We start from the raw sequence: 24,266 nt of genomic DNA on the forward strand, positions 1-24,266 counted from the left end.
CTCTTGAGAACCGAGGACTTTACTATTATAAAAACTCAGATTCCTAAGCCCCTGCTTCCTACCTACTGACTGAAAATCTTGGACATTGCTCTGGGATCTGCATTTTTCACAAGGTTCTTATGTATGATTAAGTTTGAAGCCTATTGATAGAGACAACGAATTCACAGCAACTCTAAAACAAAGCTTAAGTATTTTCTGTTACAAGATACAGTAAGTGCAAGAATATAAGATGCTATTTATTTGTGGAACTTCTTTGCTTTGTCATATTTGCCCTTGGTTTAAAGCTACAGGATGTTATTGCCCATCATTAAGACATTTTGAATAGGGAACTACAGCAATAATAGTGTAACCCAAGGCAGTGGCATAAAAGAATGCACACCCAGCTGGGCAGGCTGAGCTTAAAGGCAGGCTTTACATCTCTAATGAACCGGAGCTTCTTCTGACCATGGCCGGCAGGTGGTTTTGGACTCATAGTGCTAAAGGGTCAGTGATCCAGACCAGTGGAGGCCAGTGGGGATAAAGAAAGCAGAATTGGATGGCAAGAGGGAAAAATGAGGGCAAGACTGACAGGGGCACACAGGATTTTAGCTTGTTAAATCTTTGCGTGATAGAGGCAGGAGTATCAGATGGCTCTTGACATCTTCAGCATGTATTCCCTTGGAAAGGCTCACCTTAACAAGACTCTCAGGAGTTGAGTATGAACAATTTAAAATTTTATTACAAAGAGGCAGCACAGAAGGAAGACTGTAATAAGCCTGGCATTATGCAGACTGTCATTCTTCCTTAAACATGGGAACATATGGTTCATTTGCCTATTTGATACTCATGCTACCTGATGTACTAAGCACTATTACATTAAGTAGTTGGTGATACAAAATAAAATTAGGCTTATTTGCTTGTTCTATTAGGAAGCTTTGCAAGGAGGAGGAAGAGATAGAGAAGGCTGCTTGCTGGTTGCTATGTTCTGGTTAAAGTTGCACTGAATTGAGATTTGTGGAGGGGGTGTTTTATTAAGGCTAAGTACTGGGGGTTAAAAGTAAAAGAAAAAAGAAACAGTGGTGATTTAAAAAGTAGATATTGAAAGATACACAGAGAATGGTCAAACAGGAAGGAAACATCATATAACTGGCTCCCTTACGTTCAGGCAGATGGATCCCCACTAGCTAAGGTAAAACAGTCGTGAAAAGGCTCTAAGGAGAACATGGATTGGTAGCAAAGTGTTGGGCAATGGGCTGTGTAACCAAAGGACCTACTTTGTCTAGCTAGTTTAGCAAAGAGTGGAATGAAGACAAACTAATGTTTATTCTGTTCATCTTCCTTGTCACTCGGCTAAGGACTTTCAAATAAGGCCTTCCAGGGTACATTTTTACTCATGAATAGAAGAAAGATCAAATGACTTGCTAAATAACCATCAATTCTTTCTTGGCACCGAGAACGCCCTGTTCCTCTCTTTCATTCTTCCGTCTCTTCATCTCCTCTCTCATCTCTTTTTCCTCTCTCCACTCATTCACTGCCATTTTTCAACTCCTCCTCCCCCAGCACCTCCCACAATTGACTATTGTGTTTATGAGGGAGGTGTCAAGGTGTAGGAGTGCCATGCAGATGGAAGTGGATCTGCTTAATTTCGGGCTCAAAGGCAAAAGCACCACTACTAGATTCCATGCTACCTAAGGGTTTCATATGTTCCCAAAAGGTACATGTGTTGTACCAAGGGACCCAGGGCCACACAGAGTTTAATAGTATCATTATTATAGGACAAAGCACACAAGATTCATGGATTTGAGAAGGTCTGTTTGTAACTCTGCATTTCCTCTCTCCTTCTCTCTCTCTGTCTCTGTCTGTCTGTCTGTCTCTCTCTCCCTCTCTCCCTCTCTCTCTTTTTCTCCAACCCCAAGTGGATAGAGGTAATAGAATTGGTTCTAGAGAGTTCAGCAGTCCTCTTACATCAAATCAGGGAAATATGATCACATTCCGAAACCAAGTGCTAAAGGGTAGAATCTCTACTTTTAAATTTGATATTTGATAGTGAATTTCAAAGTATCTTGGTATCTACCTCTTTGAGATTACCAAGGTAAAAGTGGTAGAAACACAACCATATATAACTATGTGACAACTGTGTTCCTCAGAAATGTATCCCCAAGAAAAAAGGTATACTTTAATGTCTGATAAACTGCCTGACATATAGACAGTGCTTAAGCCTGTTATTTTCATTATTAGTGATTATTTGATATATAACTGGATTTTATTTTATTTTGTTTTACTTTATTTTATCTAGGAAGAGAAAAATGTGTCAGATTCTTTTTCTTTCTTTCTTTCTTTCTTTCTTTCTTTCTTTCTTTCTTTCTTCCTTCCTTCCTTCCTTCCTTCCTTCCTTCCTTCCTTCCTCCCTCCCTCCCTTCCTTCCTTCCTTCCTTCCTTCCTTCCTTCCTTCCTTCCTTCCTTCTTTTTAGATAAATGAGGAATAAATGTGGTGGATTACTTATTAATTCAGATATCTTTCAATAATAGGAAAAAAATTCTATCTCTTTATTTTTATTGTTCAGAGATTGTTTGTGCACTCTGACCAAATCTCAGGTGATTTAGGCATTGTATTTATAATGCTGCCTGTCAGAGGACAACTTTTAGCTGTCTGTCCAGCAGGTTAACATTTCCTATTAAATTCATGAGGTGATCCATGAACAGGTAGCCAGCAGTCACTGAGCACAAGGAGATAAATCTAGGCCTTTGATTTCTGTCAATTCATTTGCTAAGTGGATCCATGAGGGAAAAAAAGAAGTGATTAATAAAACTTAGCAGATGCAGAATTGATCCCCTCAGTTGCCTAGAATACCTTGCAGAGATAAGCTTATTCTGTATTCATCTTGCCTTTCTGTGGCAAAATTTGTGGTCTTTACCCTGGCTGGTAGCAGTAAGAATGTGTAACTGAGATTTACATAAAGATTAGTTAGGATCCCAGCAATAAATGCACCCTGTGCCAGGAAAGAACACAGATCACCCAGCCTTTCCATATACGCTGTCTTTTGAGTCTCACACAACCATATGGGAGAGAAAAGTACTATTTTCTCCATTTTTCAAGTGATCTGATTGCGGACTACTGAAGTTCAGGGACTTGCTAGAAGTTATCAACTGCATGGGAAGTAGGGTTGGGACTTAAACCCAGATCTTATGACTCCCAATAACTTCAAAAAAAACCCCACTTTCTTGTGAAAGAATATTATGTGTCACGTTTTTGGCTAGCTTAACATTTTACCCACAACACCTAGTATAGTATTTGGAATATAATAGGTGTTCATTAAGTATTTATAGAATGAATGAACACATCATGGGCCTATTAATTATTAAGTAAGTTCTGGGTTTAACTGCAAAATGTCTTGTCAGGTAAACAAACAAAACAAAGTACATTTTAACTTTCACTGATTTAGCAACACATAAAATATATATTAAATGTCTGTTATGTCCCAGGTTGGAGCTGGGTGCTAGGCCTATAATGGTGAAGGAAAGAGTGGTTCTCACTATGCTGTTGTGCTACAGTCCAGCTGCCAAGGCTCTCAAACCTCTGAATCCATCCACTCAGATCATTTCAGCTGTTATGACAATTTATAGCAATCATCATGTCTGGCTCAATCACTGGGTCACCTGAGGAAATCAGCGATATATATATATATATATATATATATATATATATATATATAATTAAAACTATGATTATAGCTACAATTTTAACCTGGCACACTAATGTTTTGCATTGACTTCTAATATATAATCTCTATTTTGGCAGTTACTGCATGGGTATAGTGTTTAAATAAATCCAGAAAACAGTGACCTCAAAAGAAAAAAAAAAAATGAGAGTACGCCTGTGGTTTTATCCAAGGTCACACTACTCAACAATGATACAACTGGGATCAAAATCCCTGTTTTCTAATTCCCAAGGCAGGGCTCTTTGCAATACATCCTGCTTTTCCCCATAGGAACATACCTTTTCTTCTTCAGATTAGGTGCTATAGCTAAATGACTTGTAGCTGCAAAAGGAATGAAGTAGATGTCATAAGACCATACATTCCCAGCAGGAAATCAGTTAGCCTTTGGACTCTATAATGCTATCTCCCTATTTTCAGTTGTAGGAAAACTTTTCTACTTGGACAGCCTGCCATAAATACAGGCATTTATAAAGATAGTAATTATTAAATAGTCCAGACTTCATTTGTGGCACATGGGCCAATAAGAAACATGCTAATTAAATTCAGAATTGTTGCTTGATCTGAGTTGCCAATACATGAAATTAGGTAAGTCATGTGAAACAGTCCTGCAAAAATAATCAAGGATGTTCTGTATTATCTGTTGAGTGGAAAAGATCTGGCAACAGAGATGGGCAACTCGGTAGAGTGTCTCAGCTTTATCATTTACTACCTAGATGATGTATGCTGTCTCAATACATGTAAGAGTGGAAGAGACTGTCAAAATATATATATTGACACCATTTTTTTATAAGTAGGCAATACAGTAAGGTTACTTTGAATAGGCTTCTTTAGAGTCCTTTCAACCATCTCTAGGTAGTTACACTTTATTGGAAGCAAGAGTTAGTGACAATGAAATTTCAAAGTAGACAGGACCATATAGAAATTTTATAACAGAAAGTAAAAATGTGCATTTTCCCACATAGGTATTTCCAAGGTCAAGAACTAAAAACCATTCCTACTTGGAATCATTGTAAATATTTAAGTTGTTTTCCACATGTGAATCCTTAAATCTTTCTATGTATACAACTGTGCCATGTTTTAACAGAGGTAGAAGAGGGTAGGCTTCATATTTATTTTTCTATTTAAGTGAAATAAGCAGTCTGGTGTGGCATTTAAAAATGCATACTGGGACTCAGTGTTGTGTCTTTGAGTTCAGGATCTGGTTCTATAAAATTCCTTCCTTCTTTCCCCCCTCCCTCCTTTCCTTCTTTACTTTTTATCATGACTCTAAATTTTATCTTCAACTTCTTCGGATTAGACTACAAATGATTAGACTACAAAAGAAAAAGGCATTAAGTCAACACAAATAGAAGCATAGGTGCCGCATTTCCCAGTAAGCAGCATGAAACCATGCACTTAATGAAACCAGTCTGGTCAGAAGGCATTAGAAGAAGGGACAGGATAGGAATCATGCAGAGACACAAAATCTCATGGAACTGGCTGTGCGACCTTTGCAAATTACTGCTTAAGCTAATCTATAACTGGCAAAGATATATGTTTGTAATTACTATGTACTTCTGGGACTCAACTTTCTTTTTTTCTTCTTCAATTTTTTTTATAAACCTGAAAAGCCATTTTAAAAGCAGTTTCCCTAATACTCTACAAAACTTTTTTTCCCCTCTCATTTTCTTATTTTAATTCAAATCCTCTTCCCTCTCTTTCTCTTCCCCATGTACATTGTGTTTGAGTCTTTAAAGGTTATAGGAAGTAAACAGCAGTCATTCCTGCTACTTAGGTGAGGACTTTGAGTCACTTTTGGAAATGAAGTAATCATTTTATCTCAACTCTCAGTACAGACTGCTGTGTTTGATACTATGATATCTCTTGCGTTTTCCTGTTCTATAGCAGTGCCTTCAAATCCCAATTAGATTTTAGAAATCAAAGAGGAAACATTTAAAAGGAATCCACATCCAAAGCTGTTGAGAATACTTGCCATGATCTCCTAGGTAGTCTATACAGAGGAAGGAGCCCAGTCAGGGCCAGGCAACAGATTTTCCTTCATCTGTCTTTTCTCCTTAGCTTTGAAGCTTCTGTTCTTATGTCTTGGGGTATCTCCTCCAGAAGAGCTTTTCCCTAAAGCTGGTGACACCTTAGGTAGTCATCCTTTTTGACACATTCATTCCACTCAATATTGATTGAGTTCAGGTTCTATGCCAAAGGCACAGGGCATGCACAGATAAATTTGACAAAATCCCTGTCCTGGGAAAACTTCACTGTAGGGCTGTAGAGCTCACTGGAGACAGGAGAGATAGTAAGGAAAGAGAGTGCTCTAGATAAGTCTTTCTCTTGCATATTTTGTCTTGTCAGGAGAGGGTCTTCAAGGCACCAGATATAATCCTGATAGCACTCTATACAATCAGCATTGTTTATTTGTTTTACCCCCTTACCTCTCTCCCTTGACCACAAAAGCAGTCCTAGATCAGAAATAACAAGAGAGTGCCCCTGTATCCAGCCTTTGGGCATTTTTACTGGCTCAGAATTCCAAAATGGAGATTTCAATTTTTTCTTGAAATGTTTGAAGTTGTACAACTCTGTCTGAAGTTCTACTTTCCCACCAAAAACATCTGCCTGAATTTGGAGTGACTATCTAGTTTGGTGCAAACTCACAGCTTTGACTTGTAAGACTGGCAGACTGCCATTTTGCATTACACTTCAGCTGTCCTTTCTTTTACTTGGCCTGTCTTGTTTGTTTATATTACCTACCTGATTAGCTATGCACGTCCATTAATAACACATGATACCGATAAAGAGCTCACTGAAACACTTTCACATATTCAGCACAATGGCTCATTCACAATAGTATTCCATTGCACATTTGATCACACAGTAACATACATGGGTCATTGCAATAGAGCTGTAACTACAGACTAGTCATCCCTAGGTACACAGGGTTCTATAGTAAAACTCAATAAAATATATTCTAAAAAGAGAAAAACACCTGTTTTGCTCCATCTAAACTCTCTTAGAAAATATGCCAGTGCTGATCCAGGATTTCTCAATCACATCCAGAATAGAAGGAAACCTCTCTTCTTTCTCTACAGGAGCCTCTCTACCATTTTTTTCATGTGGTGAATTCATTTTTGTCATGGGGTGAACACCTGTGTGACTATTTAAAAACCACAACACCAGGTGTGTGTGTATAAGTGTCTCTCTCTTTTGTGTAATGCTCTTCTCACTGATTTCTCAGCAGGCTGGGGCAGGAAAAATCTTCAAGCTGAATATAGAAAAGGTCTTAAAGGATTTTAAAAAATATATTACAAATGCAAGCATAAAGTATATTGCAGCAAAATTATACAAATAGGTCTTAAGTTTATAAGATTCTTTAGTTTTTGCTATTATGTGGCAATGTTTGATATCTCTGAGTACTCGGTTGTAAGCTTATCATAAAGAGAGAATTTTAGACTTAGATTTGGAAGACATTGTATTACAAAATAGTTCAAAATATAACACAAAAGAGATTTATTTACCTTTTGCTTTGTCTTAGGCTCTCCATTCCTCTTTTCCAGGAGATAACTGCCCTAGGAAAAGCATTTGGCTTGCATTCGATAGTAATATCCCCACCAACTTGAACAACTGAATTCTTTTTAATGGGATTTTTAGAGAAATCAGGAGCTGAGGCTAAAAATAGAATTAAAAACAAAACTGTTAAGTTACTCGCTTAATTAACATGTGGTAACATGACAATGTGGTGTACCAGACAAAATTTAGGATTTGTACCCAGAGCTCTTTTTCAAGCTGTTTTGCTCAGGTTGTCCTGAGGCCAGTTACAAACTTGGCATTTTGGAGTTCTAGTTTCATTTGAAAAATGAAGATGACAGTAGATATCACCTCAGAAATTTACTGTGGAAATTAAATGAGAGAACATCTATAAAGAAGTATAGCATACTGCTGGGCACAAAGTATATGTTCAATAAATGTAATTCATTTTTGTTTGGTGCAAGTCATTGTGATTAACAAAAGCAAGTTATATAGTCACATTCTCAACAGTGCTTACAGTAAAGAGGTGAGGATAACCATGGTTAACTTCCTTTTTAATCCACCCTTTTTAACCATGGTCATCTTCACCTCTTTATTATAAACAATAAGAGACAGAAGAAGGGATTTTAAACCTGATGAGGGAAATCACCAAATCCATTTCTGTCACTGTATTGATCTTAAATGTGAAATACAAGATACCGCTGAGTTAAGTCAAGAATACTCTATCACTATGTCATATTTCTTCAGGCAAGCCTTTAATCAGCAAAATGGAAATACTCTGCCTTCTGTAGAAGCAGGCAGACTGAGAAAAAAAAAAAAGTCTATCAGTTTCAACTTTGTCCCCACTAAATAAATGTTGAACAAATATCAGTTCATGAGAGTGAGAAAGTTTTAGACTGCTTGGATGCATTGAATCTTTCCAGCTTCATGAATGTGGGAACCCAGCTTCATGAATGTGTCCAATGCCTGTCCCCAGTCTAGTCTAATTAAGCTGGAATTCTTTCAGATATGCCATACTCTTTTGTTTATGGGCATTTAAAATATTGCTCCTTTGCCCTTCCACTGACCTGTACATGCCTTTCCTTTGGATCTCAGCTTAAAGAGAATGTCCTCAATTTAGGTTATGTTCAACTTGCCATGAAGTCTGACAACTACTCAGTTATTGACCATAATAATCATACTTTAAAATTTAGTGCCTTTTTTCTCAGTGAAGCTACAGGTTCTATGAAAGTAAAAATCACTTAAGTATTGATAATTATATTTTAATGCTTAGTACACATAAATGTTCAATAAATAGTGATTCAAAGAATAAACAAACAAATCAATGTTTATTGTCCATAAGCTCATGGAACCTTGTTGCTTTGCTTGATCCTTCCTCTTTTTCATCTCCTTTCTTCTTACCATTAAGAAAATTTTGTGGTAAAAGACTAATGGGTTATTTATTGTAATAGACACCACTGAGATTATCATTCTCAAACTGCTTCTATTCCCAATTTTTCACTGTAGGGACTTATCTGCCCAGCTTTCTGTGAGGTCTGGATGGTCACGTGACAGGGTTCTAGCCATTGGCATAAAAGGATTTTACTGTAAGGATGCAAGGAAATTTTGCATTTTCTAATGAGAGGGATAGATTTGGTCACTTTTGTCCCTACCTTCCCCATCTCCCTTAAATATGGATTTTATTTCTGTAGCTATAGCAGTCATTTCCTCAAGGCTATACGCATGAGGGAAAAGGATAAAGAATAACATCATCAGTCACAGTGCCATGGCTCAACGACCACCCCTGAACCTGTTAAGAGATAAAATAAATATCTGCTTAAATCATTAAAAATTGAGATTTTTCTCTTCTTTACTTTTAACTGGCAGATGAAAACATTTCTAACGGATAATTTTGAATTCTACTCAAAACATCATGTGCTAGGATCAGCTTTGGAGGAGCCCTCTCCTGGCTTGGATGTACCCAAAATTGTGCTCCACTGGAAGTCCTAAAATACTGCTCAGATAGAATAATAATGATCACCCCACATTCTTTTAAAGTTAATTTAGACATTTCCCATTATTTCAAAGTAAGGCACTCTCTAATTTACATAAAAATTTGATTCATATTATGTATAATCATCACTTGCTAAAATGTCATTTTAAGTTTTTTAGTTATAAATAAATGACTTACCTAATACTCTCAATTCTGCATTTGCATAAATTATCTGATATTTGTTTTCTGCAGCACACTGGTAGACACCAGAATCTGACACATTCAGCATAGTTATGATAAGTGTCCCATTTTCTATTTGAATTCTTTCCTAATAAAAGAAAAGTCATGTGAAGATGCTAGTATGTTAATGTAGGCATACTCTTAACCAGAATATATTATTAAACATTTGTGCATATCTATAAGATAGGATATCTTGGTGTATGAGAACTGATGTTTATGAAGATGACACTTAATATACTGAAAGATTCTGAACAGATTTTGAAGTTAAAAAAAGAAACATCTTTCATATAATTTTAGTGGTTAGTATATTTAATGTCTCATTTCTTTGAAAATTGGCGTTGTCTGCACAGAGTGTGTGCTTTCTGTTATTTGGCATATAAAATAATTTGTAATATTGACCATTCCAATTACTCCAGAAAATACGGTTAGTAACAACGTTAGACATGAATATAATAGTTAGAAATGTCTTTGGCTTTCCATCGTAAGGTCTCCAAAAGACTTGAAATGTGATGACTTGATAATATTCTAATTGAGTCAGAAGTTGGAGAAGCTAAATTCTCCTTTTCTGCAGCCTGCCATAGGTGGTTAAACAGCCAAAATCTGTTACAGAGTCCCATTTGGAGTATAGAAATACAATTTTGAGTGCATACATAATGAAATAGTTTAATAGAGCAAATATAATTTTAAAAAAATATTTTGGTATACCTATTACCATCCTTTAAGGATAATAAAAGTTGGCTGGAGGAAACAGAAAATGCTCTATGCAAAAGGTATTCAGGAAGAAAAGCCCATTAAAACCAAAACAAAGAACAGCATTATATTCAGCTTCTAAACACCAGATGTTCTTTGTGTCCCTAGCTGTGCCCACAAGTCCAAAGTAAAAGGGAGAATTAATGCAATTATCTAAATAATTTGATGAAAAAATGCTGTCTCATTTTCAGCATACTGTTGAACAAAAGTAAGCTTTAGACTGAAAAATGTGGATAACTGCCTTAATCCTCCATTTCCAATTAGTTTAGAGCCATTAGTTTTCTTAAAAGCAAGATACTGGGTAATGTTTAAGAGCTTGGATCCTGACGTTTCATTGCATCTGAATCTTTGGGGTAAATCCCCAACAGTGCAATTGCTGGGTCGTAGGGCAGGTCTACTTTTAACTCTTTGAGGAACCTCCACACAGTTTTCCAGAGTGGCCTGCACCAGTTCACATTCCCACCAACAGTGTAAGAGGATTCCCTTTTCTCCGCATCCTCTCCAACATTTGTGGTTTCCTGCCTTGTTAATTTTCCCCATTCTCACTGGTGTGAGGTGGTATCTCATTGTGGTTTTGATTTGTATTTCCCTGATGGCAAGTGATGCAGAGCATTTTCTCATGTGCATGTTGGCCATGTCCATGTCTTCCTCTGTGAGATTTCTCTTCATGTCTTTTGCCCATTTCATGATTGGATTGTTTGTTTCTTTGGTGTTGAGTTTAATAAGTTCTTTATAGATTTTGGAAACTAGCCCTTTATCTGATATGTCATTTGCAAATATTTTCTCCCATTCTGTAGGTTGTCTTTTAGTTTTGTTGACTGTATCCTTTGCTGTGCAAAAGCTTCTTATCTTGATGAAGTCCCAATAGTTCATTTTTGCTTTTGTTTCTTTTGCCTTCGTGGATGTATCTTGCAAGAAGTTACTGTGGCCCAGTTCAAAAAGGGTGTTGCCTGTGTTCTCTTCTATGATTTTGATGGACTCTTGTCTCACATTTAGATCTCTCATCCATTTTGAGTTTATCTTTGTGTATGGTGAAAGAGAGTGGTCTAGTTTCATTCTTCTGCATGTGGATGTCCAATTTTCCCAGCACCATTTATTGAAGAGACTGTCTTTCTTCCAATGGATAGTCTTTCCTCCTTTATCGAATATTAGATGACCGTACATTTCAGGGTCCACTTCTGGGTTCTCTATTCTGTTCCATTGATCTATGTGTCTGTTTTTGTGCCAGTACCACACTGTCTTGATGACCACAGCTTTGTAGTACAACCTGAAATCTGGCATTGTGATGCCCCCAGCTATGGTTTTCTTTTTTAAAATTCCCCTGGCTATTCGGGGTCTTTTCTGATTCCTCACAAATCTTAAAATAATTTGTTCTAACTCTCTGAAGAAAGTCCATGGTATTTTGATAGGGATTGCATTAAACGTGTATATTGCCCTGGGTAACATTGACATTTTCACAATATTAATTCTGCCAATCCATGAGCATGGAATATTTTTCCATCTCTTTGTGTCTTCCTCAATTTCTTTCAGAAGACTCCTAACTCTGGGAAATGAACTAGGGGTGGTGGAAGGGGAGGAGGGCGGGTGTTGGAGGGGAATGGGTGATGGGCACTGACGTGGACACTTGACAGGATGAGCACTGGGTGTTTTTCTGTATGTTGGTAAATTGAACACCAATAAAAATTAATTAAAAAAAAAGAAGATATGGTATACCTATACAATGGAGTATTACTCATCCATAAAACAATGAAGTCTTGCCATTTGCAATGACATGAGCAGAGCTATAGAATATAATGCTAAGTGAAATAAGTCAGAGAAAAACAAATACCATATGATTTCACTCCTGTGAAATTTAAGAAACAAAACAAATAAATGTTTTTTTTTTTTATAGTTCTGAAAAAAAAAAAAGAGCTTGGATCCTGGAATCAGACTACATTTAGAATATAAATTCTAACATTTACTAGGTGCTGTGTGACTTTGGACAAGTAACTTAACCCCTCTGAAACCAGTTTTCATCATCTATAGAAGAAATAATACTAGCATTTCTCTCATAAAATTGCCATGAGGATACAGTAAGATAATGCATGGAAAAACATTAACACAAGATCTGGAGCATACAAGAGTTTGGTGGGCGTTAATGATGATGATGATGATGATGATGATGATGATGATGATATCTGAATGTGGATCTATCACTGACTGGTGTGTGACCTTATGCAAGTTGTCTTCTCTACCCTTAATTTTTCTTATTTGAAAAATGGGGATAATATTAATAGCTACTTCGAGTTTATTTAAGTATTATATAAGTTAGTTTATATGAAGAGTATACTACATTTCCTAGCACCTACTCAGCATTCCATGAACATTAGTTGTTGCTGGTAGTAACAATATTTCCCTAGGAGAATAAGTGAATTCTTAATATCAGCTTAGATACTTACCTCTGGGTTGAGGCGTTCACCATTCTTTAACCAGGTGTACCAAGGATTTGGCTTTCCACTAGCTCTGCATTCCCAAAACAGACTGTCATAGATAGACAGGTATGTATTTTGGATTTTTTGTTCCCATTCTGGTGGGGCTGTTTCAAAAATAGAGAAGAACAACTACTTGGCAAGTCAATTATTCAAAACATTGTGCAACATTCCAAGATCTATAGAAAGCAGAAGGACAAAACTAACTGGATCCAACAGTGCTGCAAATACATGCCTTGAGGGAAGGGAAATGAAGGAGCCTCATTGTGGACCAACAGAAATCTTGATATAAATATCAGTGGTCCTTCAGCATAAGATAAATGTTTGCCATTTGTCATTTTTATGCACCTTTACAGCAACTTGGGAGTTGTGGGAAAAGGTCCAAATGCAGAACAAGGCCAGAGAATAATTTCATGTAAATATTAGTGCATAGGTCAAGTAAGAAAATGTATACCAAATCTGAATCCACTGTGGACCAAGGCCCTTGATTATATTTGGTCTGAACTAACTAAAGTCTGTCTATATCAGACATAATTACAATTCAATAGTTTGAAGTACAATTCAAATATGAGCCTTTTACATATTAGTAGGATTATGGTCCAATTTTTTTTTATCCTAGGTAAAACATTGACAGACAATGAGTACTAAGGCACTTACATTAAGTGTTATTTAGGTATAAGATGGTATGATCCTTGCTACCATTGATAGAAACAGGTGGGGTGTAGATTTAATGTTTTAAAACTAATATTTTTTCCATGAAGATGATATGAGGGTGCCAGGCTGTGTCATTTAATCCCTTTCTTTTAGTCAGATCTGTCCTCAGATATGTTAAGAGCAGGTGAAATTTCCTTTGGAACTGCAGGCTATTACAAGCTAGATGTTTTATATGTCTCATTGCAGTTGATTCTCCCTCCAATCATTTGTAGAGGATTTTTGCAGGGATGTTAGATAACTTGCTCAAGAAGATATAGTTAAAAGATACAGAAGTCAAAATTTGAACCTCAGAAGCAGAGCCTAAATCAAGGGGCTGTGTTCAGGCTGTCTCTTTGGGAATGCCAGCCCAAAGGTAAGGTGTCAGGAAAAGGAATAGTCAACAGGGAAAGAAAGAGGCAATGCAAGGATCAGTTATTGGTTGGCCACCCAAATGGGCCACTCTTACTCTATCTTCTGTGAACTTCGAAGGGGTCTTTATAACTGTCTACCTAGGAAAGGAAGAGGAAGCATTTGTTCACTGGCTCCTGTCCACAGTCATCCAAGGGTAGTATAGGCATTATGTATGAGCATATCCAGGTTGTGGGTATTTATGTGCTGAGTATGTTCTCGAGAGCACAGAAAACTGGAAGAGGAAATCAGATGGACTTTCTGTGGCACCTGAAATGAGACTCTATCAGGTTACACCTACAAAGAGCTGCTCACTATAGCAGTGGTTGAAGTAAGAAGTGGGATTGAGAGTTTTTGAAATGTTATACAAGTATGTCTGACTTCCAGGGTTTTCCCACTGCAACGTCTGCTTCACCAAGATAAAGGTCCTTTAGGGAGCTGGTTGCTGAGAAGAAGGAATTGTGATGTTTCACTGTAGTAATGACTAAGCCTGGGATTGCCATCTGTGGGAATCAGGATGACTTCCAGTTACAGAACATGCTTATCACTGTTTTAAGGGACAAATCAAGGCAAGACTTGGAAGAAGTAGATGCATGGATAAAATGGAATCATGTTTCTGAACGTTATTACCAAAATTTTATAATTTGAAGATGATTGTTTAGAAATTGTCTTAGCATATGTTTGACCTGGAAGAAGAAATTCATGCTAACATATAATTCATATTGCTTAATAAAAGTTGAAATATATATGGTTTGTTGCTTAGGGCAGTAATTATAATTTTAAAACATATATATTTAATATGTAAATTCTTGGGATTCTTCAGATTGAAAACCAAAGTTTCACACAGTTAATTCATGAAAGGAGTTAGGGTTTCAAGTCAATAGGTTTGGATTTTAGATTTTATTTTTTCCCTACTGAATGGTTATGAAAAGTTACTTAACGTCCCTGAATATGTTACATTTTCTATAATGATATTAATACTTTAAGAATTTCTTTTAGAGGTTATAGAGATACAATATAGAGGGATAGGGTTCCAAATTATAACTTAAACACAGCAATATAATAAACCTGATTCTGTTCTTAAAATTTTCAGGTCTTATGCAATTCTCAGGTAATTGAGTCAATTACTCAATTGCTCCTTTGGGAACACAATGACAAATAAATTAATAGGTGAGCAAGAAGCATAATATTTGTCCTATTGACCAATTATTCATTATTACTCCACAAGGATCATTTGAACTCATTAAATGGCTAATGACATGTGTTTCTACTTCTTACTATTGTTAACAATTACATGAATTAATATTTGTAAAATTTGCTGTGTAAGTTAACAGTTTCTGTATAGATGTGGGAGAAAGTACTTTATTATTGATTTCTGGTTAAAGATTCCCTCATTTTCTGTTTAATCATGTAGTTATATCTTTGTCTATTTAATAGAAAAATAAAATATCACTAAAAATTTGCAATGCCTTTAATACTTTGGTGACTAAAATACTTCCAGTCACATCCTTACTATTTTATTTACAATGGATACTAGATTTGAAAAAAATTCTTATATGTGTGTGTGTGTGTGTGTATAACTACAACTGTAGAGGAATAATCAGCAGGATATCATGTTCTATATATAAAATAGTACTTTCCATCCAAGGTTAAAATAGGAAATTCTAAAGGAAATGGAAAATAATAAAACCAAGGCACAATATGTTCTCACCACAGGATACTCAATCGCCATTCCTATGAGGTAATTACAATACCTTAGACTTTTCCAGTTATGAAAAAAATATGTATTTTCTCCAATTACTTTATCGTTGATTGTAAACATGTCACAAAGAAACATGACAAATAGGAAAGTATTTTTGGTCATGTATAAATACAGTCTTAAAACGTTCTCCAATATGGATGTATTAAATTTAGCAAAGAAGTTAAGAATATTTTTTTTTGAAGTTAAGAATATTTTAACAGCACTAAACATTTTGATAATTCTTGGGTGTATTTTATCGTTTATTTGCTGTAGAAAAAAAATAGAAGAAGAAGAAGAAGCAAATTTTATGCAAGTGTGTATTTTGGCCTGGATAAACGAAGACATGAAGACAATTTTTATATAATATATGCTTTCATTTGAGATTCTGGTAATTGAGACAAACATGTATTTTAAGTAAAGTAATGACTTTATTTTTCTATTATGCACATATGAATAGACAAAATCTGGAAAATAGAAACAAATACTGAAAACTACCATTCAGTATCATGTTTCTCCTGTCATTTATTTCCTTCTTTTGTGAATTTTACCTGGAATTATCATTAAGATTCTCATGGGCTGTTGCTGAATGTTTTATGGGATGTATATTGGATTCTATGGCACTTTGTGTTATAAAGTTTTATAGCTTTAATGTGACACTGCTGATACTTTCAAGGCAATTATAATAAACAGTAGCATGCAACAACCATGATGAAATTGAAGCTATATTTTAAAAATGGTCATTCCTACATGTCCATCACTGTATTAAATATCCTAATCCAGACATGTGTTTTCTTTATTTCTCCTATGACACTCTTCCACAACATGCTAATGGCTTTCACTACTTACTATGAAGGAAGGATATTACTGAATATTTCATAAACTTTTTGAAATTCTATTGGCTTACCATAGAAAATGAGTTGACCCTTTGCAAGGTTTCTCCCTCGAAGGTTGCCTGCAATACACTCATAGAAGCCTTCATCTTCCTGTTGAAAGTTCGGGATTTCAAGAATAGCTTGGGATTTGCTGTACTTGACTTTCCCTGGCAACGGGTTTCCATCCAACCTCCTCCAACTAATATCAGGGACTGGACTAAACAGTTATACCTCATTAGAATAGAAGACAATTTAGTCTTTATGACAGTAGGATAAAAGAAGAGTGTCCTTAAGAATAATTCTCAAGGAAAAATTTTCCATCGATCTATTATATTGTGACTAGTTTTCAGATCATGCAATCATTCACCATCCATTCATCCAGCAATTTATAACACTTTATTAAGTGATGTGCAAGTCATGGTGCTATAATCAGGGAATAAGTCAATGAATAAAATAAACCTGTTTTCTGCCCTCATGTTGCTTAAAGACCAGTGGAGAAACATACAATAAATAAATAATAAAAAATAATACATCTGTAAATTGCAGTAAATGAAACAAAGGAAACAGGGTGCAGAAATAGGAACAAGATTATATCAGTGTATACATGGTGGTCAGGAAATTCTTTGTAAGCATGTGACATTTAAGAATAGGCAAGCTTTTTCTATACTTATAGATGCTAAGACAAAAATACAGATTACTCTATGGCTAAATTAGCAATAACAGATTACTGAAGATATATGTGATGAGTGAGCTAGATTATCATGGGGGACCAGTACTATAAAATGAACTTATATAAATTGGGGGTTTAGATTTCATGATTTTCAAAAGAATGCACTAACTTATAGCTTATCTAAAACAAAAATAACAAATAACCTATAAAAGTTAATTTTATATTGTACCCTATTCCTGTTAGAATTTGTGGAGTTCCTTTATTTATAGGTTTAACTTAATCTTATATCTAATATCTTCAGTCTAGTATGAATATCTTTGAAAATAGCAAAAATATATTTATAATGTCTAAACCTAAGTGCTAATCATTTCTCTCTGCTTTTTATAAGGCATGGGCAAACTAGACCACTTTAAAATTATTTAATGATTCAGAATTTGCCTAACCATTCTAATAATTATTGGTTGCTCAAAATTCAGGTGACCTGCACCACACGGTTTCAAAATGTCTGCATCCTATTACATGCAGATTTTTTTTCGATAATAATAAGGGATGGACTTAGAAATTCATGATGAGAAAGACCTTATTTCTACAGATACAAAGACAGCAGGGTTTATGTAAAATTAGAGCGGGAAAGTATTTCCTAATAAACTAATCACTTGTAATAACAAATCCCCAATCTATTTACATTAAACATCTTTCCTTTTCTAGTGTCAAATCATTCTTCATTCTATATAGATTTCCAGATGATTTAAATGTTTCTATTCTAAATACATTTTAAATTAATAATAATAAAAGTAAATCATTTTGTAAAGCTAGATTGTAAACTTTATCAAAGATACAGGATTTCTACAAGTCAACAAAAATAAACTGGGAATTATCTAGTCAAATGCAAAGTAGATGACAAAGATCTGTGGAGTTTGAATGGTAAACTACAGAATATTGGTGATGGTGACTCAGTAAAGGCCTAAATAAAGCAAAACTGATGAAGTCCAAGGAATTTTTTATTGGCAAACAATGATGACCCTTCTGTGCAACTCAAAGATAGACATAATATAGAAAGTCATACGTGTGCTCACATATTTGTCAGAAAACATATCCCCCAATCGCTGTGTGATTTATTTTTCTCAGAATTAGTATATAGTTACAAATGTAACTTGAATTTGGTTAAAGACAAAATAAAATAATTATTATAATAAACTTAGTTTTTTTAAAAAAATAAGCCTTTTATTTATTTATTTTTAAAAACTTTATTTATTTATTAATGAGACACAGAGAGAGAGAGAGAGAGGCAGAGACACAGGCAGAGGGAGAAGCAGGCTCCATGCAGGGAGCCCAACGTGGGACTCGATCCACGGTCTATAGGATCACACCCTGGGCTGAAGGCAGCGTTAAACCGCTGAGCCACCCGGGCTGCCCCAAACCTAAGCCTTTTAAAAAGCCTTGCCACAAACCACAAATTTAGGTTGACATTTTAGTAGAATGGCATATTCTCGCCAACTATTAACCTCAGATAACTGTTTTTGTTTTTTTTTTTTTAAGATTTTATTTATTTATTCATGATAGATACAGAGAAAGTGGCAGAAACAGACGCAGAAGAAGCAGGCTCCTGGCAGCAAGCCCGATGCAGGACTCGATCCCAGGACTCCAGGATCACACCCTGAGCCGAAGGCAGACACTCCCAGATAACTTGTTTTCTTATTAATTCATATTAAAGAATACAAAACTACAAATAAAAATGAAGTTCTAGGGGCATCTGGGTGGCTCAGCCGTTGAGCATCTGCCTTCAACTCAGGGTATGATCCTGGGGTCCTGTAATCAAGTCCTGCATCAGGCTCCACATAGGGAGCCTGCTTCTCCCTCTGCCCATGTCTCTGCCTCTCTCTGTGTGTCTTTCATAAATAAATAAATAAATAAATAAATAAATAAATAAATAAATATATCTTTTAAAAAAAGGTAAGTTCTAGAAGAAAATTGCTCACACAGAAAGATTTTCACCGAATTTGGTGAATTTTAGAGTCTATACCCTATCATACAAATTTAAATATATCTATATATATAATGCATATGTAAAGATATTAAAGGTTACTATGGATGAGTAGTAAAAATATTAATGCTTTCAATTTTCGTCTTTCTGCTTATCTCGATTTTTCATTATTTTCCTACAAAAGTCTGCATTACTTGTGTAATACAAATTTCTAAGAAAATTTATTCTCAAAGAGAAAAATAGAGACTCTGATACTTTTCTAAATTCATGACCCTTTGTTAGTGTTTATGACTGTGTATCTCTGAGGTTTATAACAAATACATGTAAAGTAACCAACTAAAAAAAGCTTTTAAACTAAAGCATTAAGACAAAAAAATCAGTAAAGACTGAGTCTATTTCCTATAGTTGTATCATAGTTCTTTATTTTGATATGAAGACAGAAGTCAATTTTTGATATCACTAAATATCTTAATCTCTGAGTCAGTTTGACATTTAATAATAATTGTAGTAATATCATAATAGCTATTGCTTATTAACCACAAACTATGTGCCCTATATTATGTGTACAACATGCATAGATAATTGCATTTACTTTTCCTACAACTAAGGGTGGCAGAACTAGGATCTGTTTCCAAGTGTCCTTGCCTCAAATGCTATGCATTTAAACATAAAACAATACAGATCCCACAGCTATTACAAGATCATATTCTGATAGCTTTAATATTTGTGGTTTTACAAGAGTAGATATCCATTTTAAGTGTCCAAATCAAGTGGAGGCAAAAATAATAAGTCCCACCCACCCCAACTATTCCTACTTTCCCCAAAAGAACTCAGTGATAATCCTTAAGTCTCTCTGGATAATTTTTTTCCCCTAAATGGATGAAGTGGTAAATCCTATAGAGATATATCTTTCTAATAGAAGTAATGCAGCAGAAACTGTCAGTACTCTACCTGTGTGCCTTTTGATCCCTTAGCCACCCCGGATTCTGAAGTGCTTTTACCCTCAACAGTTAATATCTACATCTGTATCTCTTTGTTGACAACTACCCTCAAGCTGCTATAGCTAATTTTCCCTTCACAAAGAAAGAGGTGAAAGCAGCTAGACATTTACACACCTCCAAGGTCAGCTCTTAATCACCTAATTGGGTGTTGTGGTACAAATCGTCCAGCTCCTTGCCACTGGTGGTGGGACATCTCTGGGGTGAGACCTGCCCTCTCTTCAGAGCTCCTCCGCAGGACTGAGGCAAATTTAACTTCTGTTGAATATCGTATGATACCATACTCTGCTGGCTACTCTCTCTTCTCTTTTCCACTTCTCAATTCTCTTACGGGTTCTTTCTAAGAACTCTTCAAACAAATCACTTGCAAAAAATTATCCTTTCAAAGTCTGCTTCTTGGAAAACCAATTTATTGAATTCCCAATATGCTGTGACCCTTATTTTACCTTAATTACGATATCAAGTGTAAGGAACCCTTAAATAATTATCAGTATGGTATGTCCATATAGCCATTAGAGAGACATAGAAATGGTTTTCTGTGGTATTAAACATCAAAGGAATACATGACCATAACTGAGCAGTAGAATATTTGTGGAAAGCCACGACTGTGGAACATACAAGATCTAAGTTACACTAGAATAACAGCAAAAGGCTAGAAATGTAGAAAAGACGTAAGGCTGAACAGAGACAGAAAAGTTTTTTAGTTAAGAAAGGACACCCTCTGGATCTTTTTTCTTACCTCATTTGGGGTTGGAGTGATAAATCTTCACTAATAAACCTTTTAATTATGGAGAAGCTCCTAAGATTCAGTGTGCTGTCTGCTAACATAAGAACTTTCAATTTTGAAGAAAGATATAACAATTAGAGTACTGAGTTCTCAATCTGCAGTGGTCCCATGTTTGTTTGTTGTCTGTATTTTGATTTTCCTTTAAAAAAAACAATGCTTCCTATCTGTACTTCATCTTATTTGAATTGGGAAGTCTACACCTCTGGCTTCAGGACAGAGCACAAGATTCAGGTCTTGCCATTAGAGGCAGGTACACCATGGTCACTGCAGAGGTCAACTGTGAGAACCAAGGCAACCTGTCAGAGACAACTACACTCAATTCTGGGACTGCTTTTAGAAGAACTATTGAAAGGAGAATCTTTCTTTGCTGTGGTTTGCTCAGACAGTATAATAGAAACTTGGAACTTCTAGACAATAATTTCCCACCAAATGGAGTATCTTTGAAATCCAAAGCTAACACAAAGGATAGACACTTGGAATTTTTCCACATGCCTGGACCAAGTTATGCCTGATGCCCAGCCCCACCCAGGCCCACATGTCTCTTTGAACATTTCTGTAAATCAATACTTCTTTTTGTTTCCTTTTTTTAAAAGATTTATTTATTTATTCTTTAGAGATGCAGAGAGAGAGGCAAAGACATAGGCAGAGGGAGAAGCAGGCTCCTCGCAGGGAGCCCGATGTGGGACTAGATCCCAGATCCCAGAATCACAACCTGAGCCGAAGGCAGGCGCACAACCGCTGAGCCACTCAGGCGGCCCTTTTTCCCTTTTTGACTGAAACTTGTTTGAGCTGTTTTCCTACTGCTTTCAAACCAATCCCACTCCCTGCAAAAAGACATGACAAATAGTTCTGAACACCTGGGTCTAAGGCAACCTGTATGATTGAATTATACAATATGGTGGATTTCCTCTGGATGTTACATTTTATACTCCATATATTAGAACTGTAGGGCAACTAAACTATCAAAAACACTTAAAATTTTAAAAATGTTTTTTTATAAATAGAAGTCTTATCAAGTATATGTTGTGACTACATTTTAGGTTAAAATTACTAATAGAAAAACAGTTTTATAAGGACTCAGCTACTAATTAAATGCTGAGATTTTTTTCAAATTTGTTATGTCACTGCTAAATATGAATGCCATGGTCCTTCTGATTATCACTGGTGATGTGATATATACGGACAGAATAAATGCAAAACACAGATTACATAAAATACATATGCATTTTAATGAAAACTTCCCATTTTGTCCTGAAACTTCTTATGAAGACACTAAATCAACTGCTTTAGATTTCACACCCTCTGTCTTTTCTGAAGGCATCCCAAATGGACAGTGGGTGGGAAGAACTGGAATCTACAAAAGATGAAATTATTTTAGTAATGAGCTTTAGTTTTTAAAGATATTTATTTATTTGATAGAGAGCAAGTGCATCAGTGGGGGTGGGGGTGGGGGGCAGAGAGAGAATCTTCAAGCAGACTCCTCACTGAGCACAGAACTCAAAGTGCTGCTCTATCCTATGACCCATGATATCATGACTTGAGCCAAAACCAAGAGTCAACCAACTGAGCCACCCAAGTGCCCCAATCAGCTTTAGTTTTTAAATGCAATTTCATTTTTCTAAGACATACCATTCTATGTAAACTATAATTATAATAATAAAGCTATTATAATAGAATATTATTTATGTAGTACAGAGCAGAATGTAGCTCTTATCAGCTATATTTTGCTCTATCTCAAAGTGAATGCTTTGCTTATATGAGAAAAATGAATTTTCTCATTTATAGGATAGGGATTAAAAATAGTACATAATTCATAGGATTATTATGAGGATTAAATGATACAATCCAGGTCACATGTACAACATGCTGTCAAGCAACATTAAACATGTTGTCTAGCAACATTTTAGTGTTAATAAGTTAATAAAACAACTTACAATCATTATGTTATTGTTATTATTTCAAAAGCAAAAACCCTAGCTGATATTTGTTTTCTGTTCTCTATTAAGGACTCCAATATGACTATGCATTCAACATAAATTGATTTATGAATCCTTTGTCAATTAAAATTAGATCTCCACACTGTGAAAGAAATGGGCACACAAACATCCCCATATGTCTCTAGAAGTAAATTTCTTGCTTCTCACTGCTTTATATATTGACTACTAAGATGTTATTATGCCCAATCATAGTGGTCATGCTCATTTCCTCATCATGACAACAGAGGTCTCTCAGGTGAGATACTACATGTTTTGCTGTGAAGTATCCTTGTTTTTCAACCCTAGTTAATCATCTAGAACCATGGTGGTAGTGTGGAAAGGAATTATACAGAATTCTCCAAAGAGAGAAAAAAATCCTATGTAACACTCCTGAGCATTTTTATGAATATTATAATCGTTAATTGAGTGCTTACTATGTACCAGGCATTGTGACAGATGGCTTCCGTATGTCATCTGAGTTAGTCAGCTGGCAGCTGTTAACAATTCTAATTACCTTTTTGGAATGGTACTCACGTTTAGACAGGTAATGTCTGCTAAGTTGTTACCTGCCAATTCTCCTCTACTTAGAGTTGCAGTACAGGCTAATTTATTGTGATTCACCTTTCAATTCTTTAGGTTACCACCCATTCAATTATAAACAATAGTAGACTACTTCTACTGGGCTGTAGCATTATTTTTAGGATCTACCTAGTTTGACTGTGTTAATGATGTTAGTGATGCAGTATTTGCTGGTAGTTCATTCTAGTTTAAATTAAGTGGTCTATTTATTTATTTATTTATTTTTTAAATTTTTTTTTTAAATTTTTATTTATTTGTGATAGTCACAGAGAGATAGAAAGAGGCAGAGACACAGGCAGAGGGAGAAGCAGGCTCCATGCACTGGGAGCCCGACGTGGGATTCGATCCCGGGTCTCCAGGATCGCGCCCTGGGCCAAAGGCAGGCGCCAAACCGCTGCGCCACCCAGGGATCCCTAAGTGGTCTATTTAAAATGCACAGTTAATATATCAATACATGAAGAATGTCATGGAGACAGGGGGCCTTTGAGGGATCTTCAGAATGGAGATTATTGTTAAATCTTTTGAAACTGCAGTGTTACAGAAGGGAAGCCAAAACAAATGGTGCTATCATCATCCTAACTGCAAATATCAGGCATTTCTGGCAACATTTTGCTTTTAGCTCCAATTCTTCCCTGCCTTTTTCTTTTTTTTTTTTAGTCTTCCCAATATGATGTAGAAATAGAGCTTGGATATAAATCTCAATACAGAAAACCAATCTGAAGCAACTCTCTAATTCAAAGTTTCCTCAGACCATAGGAGATGCACTCAGGAGCCTTGCATTTCAAAAGGAGCTTTGCAAAAACCCTTTCTGATTTTGCTACTATTTGCTAAATCAAGTTTGCCTGAAATGTGGGTCCTCATGGTTGTGAGATACTACCAGATAAAACACCAAAGCATTTTTTCTTTTTCTTTGT

General features: G+C 35.7%; 1 protein-coding gene across 4 annotated transcripts in view; it reads right to left on the bottom strand.

Annotated features, from left to right (window-relative positions):
• The window catches only part of CNTN6 (contactin 6), a 280,895-nt gene that overhangs the window by 63,896 nt on the left and 192,733 nt on the right, over nt 1-24,266 (bottom strand). For all 4 annotated transcript variants that reach the window (XM_025984667.2, XM_072720394.1, XM_072720395.1 and 1 more), the window contains 4 exons: nt 16,391-16,575; nt 12,615-12,751; nt 9,385-9,514; nt 7,205-7,355 (listed from right to left, as the gene is read on the bottom strand). In XM_025984667.2, the coding sequence (XP_025840452.2) occupies nt 7,205-7,355; nt 9,385-9,514; nt 12,615-12,751; nt 16,391-16,575 (603 nt within the window). The remainder of the gene's footprint in view (nt 1-7,204; nt 7,356-9,384; nt 9,515-12,614; nt 12,752-16,390; nt 16,576-24,266) is intronic.

This window comes from Vulpes vulpes, chromosome 9 (assembly GCF_048418805.1).
Source record: "Vulpes vulpes isolate BD-2025 chromosome 9, VulVul3, whole genome shotgun sequence".
NCBI classification, from domain to species: Eukaryota; Metazoa; Chordata; class Mammalia; order Carnivora; family Canidae; genus Vulpes; species Vulpes vulpes.